At 40.2% G+C, this 8,287-nt stretch overlaps 1 protein-coding gene across 1 annotated transcript; it reads right to left on the reverse strand.

The window, feature by feature from the left end:
- Window positions 1-7,906: 7,906 nt before the first annotated feature.
- On the reverse strand, window positions 7,907-8,062 carry LOC110585400 (60S ribosomal protein L39-like). The gene has a single exon (XM_044918225.1). The coding sequence runs from the start codon at window positions 8,060-8,062 to the stop codon at window positions 7,907-7,909; it is 156 nt and encodes a 51-aa protein (XP_044774160.1).
- Between the last annotated feature and the right edge of the window lie 225 nt (window positions 8,063-8,287).

Here is an 8,287-nt window from a genome sequence, read left to right on the forward strand (position 1 = left end):
ACTAGTTTTTAAGTCATTAGTGTGTGCTGGTAAAAGGGAAGACTCTCTTTCAATATTGTTTGTGTAAATTCCTTAGTATTTTTTACCCCAGAAAGAGAACTTTGTTGTGTCTGTAGTCACAGAGGAGCAGATTTGGATCTAGAAAATTATGCATCCCACCTACCTGAATGCTTGCTGTATGACTTGGTGCAGTCTACCATAAATATTTGAAGCCACAGAATTTCCCTGTATTTTTTATGCCATTTAGTTTGGTTTCATTGAGACTTGATTATAGGCACCCCTTACATAACTTTCATATAGTTTCCAATATATTAGGACCCTACTTTTCTCATGGTATGTGTATGATAAGGGTGAATAAATACTAGTTCCTAGTACACAGTGTAAATAAACCATCCTTTACTTTGTATTCTGCTAAAAGATTTAAGATAAAACATAATGTATATATTTTGCACTAAGCCAGAAGCTATCTATATTTAAGCATTTGTGTTCTGTGTGCTATTCCAAGAGGGTCTGGTAATCCTTGTGATTAAAGAAACATAAGATTTATGTTTGCTGTGGAGAAACATGATCATCCTGGCCACTATGAATCATTCTGGAAACATCCCATCTCTGTTTCCCAATTACTCAGATCATTAGATCAAATTTAGTTCAATTCAACAAACATGAAGTGCCTTTCACGGTCTCAGAAAGTCCATGGTGATACAGGAGAGGCAAGCATTTAAACAATTACAATGCCGTGTGGTAAGTATGATGATATGTTACAAGGCATAGAAGAGGGATGATTACCATTGACGTTGGATGGGGTTCAAGAAGGCCTTATAGAAGTAATGTGTGGGGGCACCTGGGTGGCTCAGTTGGATAGTATTGAATTAGATAGATAATTCTATCTATGATGAATCCTTCATAAGATATGAAAGAGTTGTAGACTTCATGAAATAAGTGTAAAAGAATTTTATGTGATCTTTGGCTCAGGTCATGATCCCGGAGTCCCGGGATCGAGTCCCACATCGGGCTCCCTGCTCAGCAGGGAGTCTGCTTCTCCCTCTGACCTTCCTCCCTCTCATGCTCTCTGTCTCTCATTCTCTCTCTCGCAAATAAATCTTAAAAAAAAAAAAAAAAAGTAATGTGTGAGCTGGGTTGTGAAGTGTGATAGAGTTGACCAGAACTCAGTGTGAGAGGATTGCTCTGGGGAAAGGAAAAACCTTGCAGAGGCCTTGCAAGTAGTTCCTCACAGCTTCTTAGTTTAGCCTGAAGCCCTGTGATGAGAGAAGTGCAGGAGAGGTGAGTGTGAGCCATATCATTGAGGGCCATAGATACCGTGCTAACGAACATGAAACCTGTGCCTGATAAGGAGCCAGTGCAGGGTTTTAAGCAGAGGAGTGTCATGATCTTTCTGAAACCCAAGTCTGATCGTTTTATGACCATGTTGAGAATGAATGTATGGGAGGGTGAGGAAATCGGAGGCAGTTAGGAGGCCTGAATTAAGGCAGTGGCAAATGCACTTGGGATGAGTGTATTTAAGAGGTATGTAGAAGTGACAGGGCTTGATTGATTTCCAAGTTAAAGGTTAATTAATGGTTAAAAAAATTAACCACTATTTGGAAATTGTTAGCTATATTTTTAGTATTGACACAAGATCATTTAAACATCAGATTGGCTCAGAAGAGACTTAATAGGAAATTTGTAAATGTGGAAAGAAAAAATATTAACACCTTTTTAATGAAAGTAGCATTTTGAAATAAACCATTGGTTAAAAAGTCATACATCTGCTACTTGAATTTAGATTTACAAACCTGATTGGCAGTAATGTTCATAAAACAATGGTTTCAATAGATAAGAAAAAGTTAAAACTACTATAGATATAAATAACATCTTTGACGTAGATTTTATCTTATAGTTTTAAAAATCATGGCTGAATTCCTGGATCAAAAAGAATTTAGCAATATTCATATAATCTGCTCATTAGAGAAAGCCTGTCCCACTCTGCTGGTGATAGAAAATGGAATTTTCAGATTATCTGAAAGACCACTTTTTATTAAGGAAGATTTTTAATTCTTACTAGTAAATAAAAGCTATTTATAAACATATATCTTAATTCCTTTCACAAAATACTATCCAGAACCAAAGATTCCTTTTTTTTCAGCACCTTGTAATAAACATTGCTTAACCATATTGGTTTTTATTATTGCTTTTATGGTAAGTAAGTTCACTTTTGTGAAAGGCCTTATACACATCAGGAAACATTTATTGAATGTCTATTTGTAGAACACTATTCTCACCATCCTGAGAAATAAACTTCTCAAGGGCACTTTTATAATCCAGTTGGCAAGATAAAATAGACCTGTGAACTAATAAGTATTCAGTGATAAGCAATTGAATAAGCATTGAGGGAATACAGGAAAAAAGAAAGAGAAAATATTTCATAGAAGTATGCTTTAAATAGCATTTAGAGAAGAATGTTTTTTTAAAAAATCAAGACATTTTCCCCTCAAATACAGAGTTATTTGAAATGAGATTCCAACAGCCTCTTTCTTCACTGAATATCTCTTTAAAATAAAGAACAGGGTGCCTGGGTGGCTCAGATGGTTAAGCATCTGCCTTCGGCTCAGGTCATGATCCCAGGGTCCTGGGATCGAGTCCCGTATCAGGCTCCCTGCTAGGCGGGGAGCCTGCTTCTCCCTCTGCCTCTCTCTCTCTCTCTGTCTCTCTGACTCTCATGAATAGGTAAGTAATAATAATAATAATAAAAATAAAGAACAAAAAGGGCCTTTTTAATCACCACTTCCATTACAGCCTTTTGGAGAAGGACTAGGGCCAAAGTAGAGAACTTTGGGAGTTATGTGTTCCGTGTGGGTAATTGTCACAGAACCCTGAGTTTCTACAGGGGTTCTTAGCCTCTTGCACCATGGATCCCTACTTAGAATGTTTTAAAATTTACATATATATATGTATTTATATATATAAAATATATCCATCAAAAGTGATACCTTAATATATATGCTTTTTTATTAACACATTGTATAAGTGTCTAGTGGTAATATAATAACTACCATAATATGTAGTGATGAATGTAAATGATACTTTGAGATCTGCAATAACATAATATGATTTGAATGTGTGATTTCTATTGGTGACGAGCCCGTAAGTACTGCTGATAGTACTGTGGTCTATGGTCTATATTCATAACTTTTTTTTGGTCTATATTCATAGTTTAAGGAAGTAATAGATTTCAAGTAGTGGTCAGTTAAAATAAAGATGTAATTTTTCAGGGCACCTGGGTGGCTCAGCAGTTAAGTGTCTGCCTTTGCCTCAGGTCATGATCCCAGGGTTGGGATTGAGCCCCCTGGGCTGGCTCCCTGCTCAGTGGGGAATCTGCCTCTCACTCTCCCTCTGCCCCTCCCCTCTGCTCGTGCTCTCTCTCACGCACTCTCTCTTTTTCTCAAATAAATAAAATCTTTTTTTAAAAAAAGATGTAATTTTTCATAGGTCCCCTGAATTCTTTCCAGGGATCCTTGGGCATCCAAAGACCCCAAGTTAAAAAATCCTAAAAAAATCCTGGCTGGCTCAGTCAGTAGATCATATGACTCTTGATCTCAGGGTTGTGAGTTCAAGCCCCATGTTGGGCATGTAACCTACTTTAAAAAAAAAAAAGAAAGAAAGAAAAGAAACCCCATGGTTTAGCTATTACCTGAGAGCCCCAAGAAGTAAAGGACTAAATGAATAGGGCTCACATCCATTTCAGAGGAACTGCTTTTATTTTGTTTTGTATATTAGAGTTTCCTATATGATTTCATTTGGATTAAAAATGGTTTCTGGGGCTAAATAATATATAATTTCTGAAAATAATTGTAAAAGAAAATGGATTCTCTGTTTATCTTGCTTTTTTAACTTAAACTGATTTCTTTTGTAAATATTCTAAGCACATTAGTGTACCATCAAGTTTATAACCCTGGAAATAGAGATCTAGAAGTCAACAGTGTATAATCGAAACCATGGAACATCAGTAAGATTGCCCAGAGGTAATCTGTGTGAGTGTAACATGAGAAGAGAAACAGGCCAACGAGTAGGCAGAAGAGAAGCCTGGACAGAAAGAAAGAGTTGTCGGCAAGGTGGGAGAACACAACTTCCGTAACGTTACAGAAACAGGGTGTCAAATGCTGGAGATGTCACATACCATGAGGACATAAAAGAATCCACCAAACTTGGCCGTAAGAAGGTCAGTGACATTTCCTGTGGCATTTTCAGCAGAATGGGGAGGGCTGATGCCAGTTTGAAATGGCTTGAAGACTGAACAAGTGATGAAGTGGAAACAGTGTGGTATAGACCAGTGCTTTTTGAATGTCTGTGGTGAAGCACAGTATCTGTAATTTCCAATCTGACAGCAGTCCTGCTGTGCGTGACTAGTATGTCGCTTGCATCAGGTGCAAGGTACCCTGAGAGTTGGATGACGACCTAACTGGTCTACACCTCTGTTCAACAAGACAGGTCCACTGATGACAGGCTTGGAGATCATGGCCATGTCAAATTTCTATAAAAGTTTCTAAATGTTCATTCTTAATTCTGTACAGAAGTAGAGGTATAGATTATTCTTTTTTTTAAACATTTTATTTGAGAGAGTGTGTGCACAAGCGGGGGGGCAGGGCAGAGAGCGAGGGAGAGGGAGAACCAGACTCCTCGGTGAGCAGGGACCCCCCCCCCCCACACACACACACGGGGCTGGATCCCAGGACCCCAGGATTGTGACCTGAGCTGAAGGCAGATGCTTAACCACCTGAACCACCCAGGGCACCCCTACATTATTCTTTCAAAAAGTTACCTGTCAAGGAAGAAAAAGACTAGTCAGTACTCTGTGGAGCCTTACAGGGTTCGGAGAAGGTTTCTACCCATATTATTTCTTGCAACTTTCTCCTCTGAATATTTCCTGATATTCTTCATGCTTCACATTCTTTTAGCCCCTAATTTGGATCTCCAGCCCCTAAAATAGTTCCTGGTATATAGAAAGCATTTAAATAAAAAGGAAGAGAATGAACTTTCATGTGAACTGTGGAGGATCCAAGCGGTCCTGTGCTTCCACATTTTACAGTAGTATATCCTGCCTCATTTAATCTCTGGATATTTATTTTGCCTGTAGTCAGGGAATTATCAGGGAGGCTCATACTCTTCATGGTCTTTGAGTGCATTAAAACGTTATGTCATCTTTAAAGATGACATCACTGACTTAGCAGAACCTGTGTTTTGAGAGGCTTCCCCCCCCCCTCAAAATTGGTATTGGATTTCCTTCTTGCTTTGCATTCCCTTCCCTCTTTAAGGGCATACATTAACAGAAGATGACAGGTTTAGGACCATACCATGGCCACAGAAGAAAGAGAACTAAGTTGACCTGCACAGAGCTCAAACCCGTAGATAATATTTTGCATAAAAAAGCTCTGGTCTTTTATAAATCCCTTCACTTTCCTCTTTCTCTAATTGGATGGATTTTCAACTGTCCCTCTTATTTTTTCATCTAAAGCCTTGCCCCTAGTCCCCACAGTGGAACTCAAATCTGTACCTGGGAAAATGGGAATTCTAATACAAAATGTGGGCAAGATGATTAGGAGCCAAAGAAAAGCAGACAATTTCATTCATTCATACAGAAGATGTTTACTACATGCTTAGTATGTGCCAGACACAGCCCCGAGTACCAGGTATGCAGTTGCCATCCAGGAAGGTGTAGAACTCAGGTCTAGTTGGCTGTAGCAGGCTAGACTTTTTTTTTTTTAATAATTTTTTTTAAGGATTTTTATTTATTTATTGAGAGAGAGAGAGAGAATGATAGAGAGCATGAGAGGGAGGAGGGTCAGAGGGAGAAGCAGGCTTCCTGCTGAGCAGGGAGCCTGATGCGGGACTCGATCCCAGGACTCCAAGGATCATGACCTGAGCCGAAGGCAGTCGCTCAACCAACTGAGCCACCCAGGCGCCCTAGACTTCTCTTTAAATACTCAGCTGGACTGGTTTCCTATGGTAGCCGGAAGGCTTTTCACAGTGTGTACTACTTAAATACAGCTCTATTACATTCTACATTAGATTGTTAATCAGGCATTGTTTAACAAATTTAAGGAAGAAGCAGGAAAATCCCAGCTGTGTACATATGTATGGTTTTGGGAGGGGAGTAAAGAGGGAGGTGATTAAATGGGAACAGTCAGTACTTTTGGAAATATGTGGTAGTTCAATTTATAGCTTAATAAGAGTTATTAGGACTTTTTGTCCAGTTCTGGGATGAGGAGTACCTTAACTCTTTAGTTGTAAATCTTACTCTCCATCCGGCCCTTAGCATGAAGTGCACAATCTGTAGGAAAGTATATTGCCAGTATTAGAGCCAATGACTGTTAAAGTGTGTGGCTCGCATGTATTTGTTCATCTTTTTGTTCATTCACTCACTTGTTCAAAAACAATTGAATGGGGGCGCCTGGGTGGCTCAGTTGTTAAGCGTCTGCCTCTGGCTGAGGTCCTGATCCCAGGGTCCTGAGCCCCGCATCGGGCTCCCTGCTCAGCGGGAAGCCTGCTTCTCCCTCTCCCACTCCCCCTGCTTGTATTCCCTCTCTTGCTGTGTGTCTGTCAAATAAATAAAAAGAAATCTAAAAAAAAAAAAAATTGAGTGAATGCATTCTATGTTTAGCATTCTTTTTTTTTTTTTTAAAGATTTTATTTATTTATTTGACAGAGAGAGACACAGCGAGAGAGGAAATACAAGCAGGGGGAGTGGGAGAGGGAGAAGGAGGCTTCCCGCCGAGCACGGAGCCCGATGGGGGCTCGATCCCAGGACCCTGGGATCATGACCTGAGCCGAAGGCAGACGCTTAACGACTGAGCCACCCAGGCGCCCCCTATGTTTAGCATTCTTTACTGCCCTACAGGAACTGGGCTGAGAAGAGAAGAGAAGAAATATATGTAAATAGCCATAACACAAGGTGGGAAGTGTTCTGTGCTGGACCTAGAAAATACATGATTAATTCCATTAATCTTGCTGTAAAAATAGCCCAGGGCCATTCAGATATACCACATGGATAGAGGGGAAGTCTGCTTGTTTTGCACACTGACAAATTGTCATCTTATTGATCACTGTGTCAGAGGATTGAGCTAGAGCAGTTTGGGGAATATTAAATAATATCACTTTGGCATAAAAAGCTATGTCAAGGGGCGCCTGGGTGGCTCAGTTGGTTAAGCGACTGCCTTTGGCTCAGGTCATGATCCCAGGGTCCTGGGATCGAGTCCCACATCTGGCTCCCTGCTCTGCGGGGAGCCTGCTTCTCCCTCTCCCACTCGCCTGCTTGTGTTCCCTCTCTCGCTGTCTCTCTCTGTCAAATAAATAAATAAAATCTTTAAAAAAAAAAAGCTATGTCAAAATTAGACTTTTTTTAGCATATTAATTTCTCACATGCAGTTACATAATTCTTTTTTTTTTTTTTTAAAGATTTTATTTACTTATTTGAGAAAGAGAGAGCACGAGCCAGGGGTGGGTCAAGCAGATACCCTCCTTAGTGGGGAGCCCGATCACAGGACCCTGAGATCATGACCTGGGCCTAAGGCACTGAGCCACCCAGGCGCCCCTTAGCCATACTTTACATATTTGGTTGTCAAGGGACACTGCAGAAAGTTCTGACAGTGCTATGCATGATCTGACAGGTGGGGCGATTCAGTCCTTCACAAATCAGAAGCACAACAGCAGTAGAGCCGGAAGGTCTCACATTTATTACCGAACAAACCTACTGGTGCAGAGGCATAGTCACAGAGAAAAATCATTTCCATGATTAGACAAGTCTATGGCCAGGTAGGAAGGATGTTTACAGAATGATAGAACACATGATCTTCACACAGCTTAATTAAATACGTGTGCCAGTTAAGTGTGTCATCTCATGATGTGTGACGCCTTACAGACCCAGCTTTGTTCTTCTCCAGTGCCTCCTCTTGGAGTTGTACCTGATTTTATTACCAGTTTTCATCCGAATCCACTGGGGAATGGGACGATTCTGCTTTTGTTTCTTGGCCAGGAATCGCTTGATTCTGAAAGTCTTGTGAAAAGACATGGTGAGAAGCAGTCAGCCACGCAGAGCAGGATGGCGGCGAAAAAGAGAAAGCTAGTTACATAATTTTTTTTTTTTAAAGATTTTATTTATTTATTTGAGAGAATGAGACAGAGCATGAGAGGGGGGAGGGAGCATGAGAGCATGCTCGGCAGGGAGTCTGATGCAGGACTAGTTACATAATTCTTTTTTTTTTTTTTTAAGATTTTATTTATTTATTTGACGGAG

Source organism: Neomonachus schauinslandi, chromosome 9, assembly GCF_002201575.2.
Source record: "Neomonachus schauinslandi chromosome 9, ASM220157v2, whole genome shotgun sequence".
In the NCBI taxonomy this organism is placed as follows: Eukaryota; Metazoa; Chordata; class Mammalia; order Carnivora; family Phocidae; genus Neomonachus; species Neomonachus schauinslandi.

Coding starts and splice junctions, on each gene's coding strand:
- LOC110585400 (XM_044918225.1), bottom strand. CDS start 8,062: ATGTCTTTTCACAAGACTTTCAGAATCAAGCGATTCCTGGCCAAGAAA.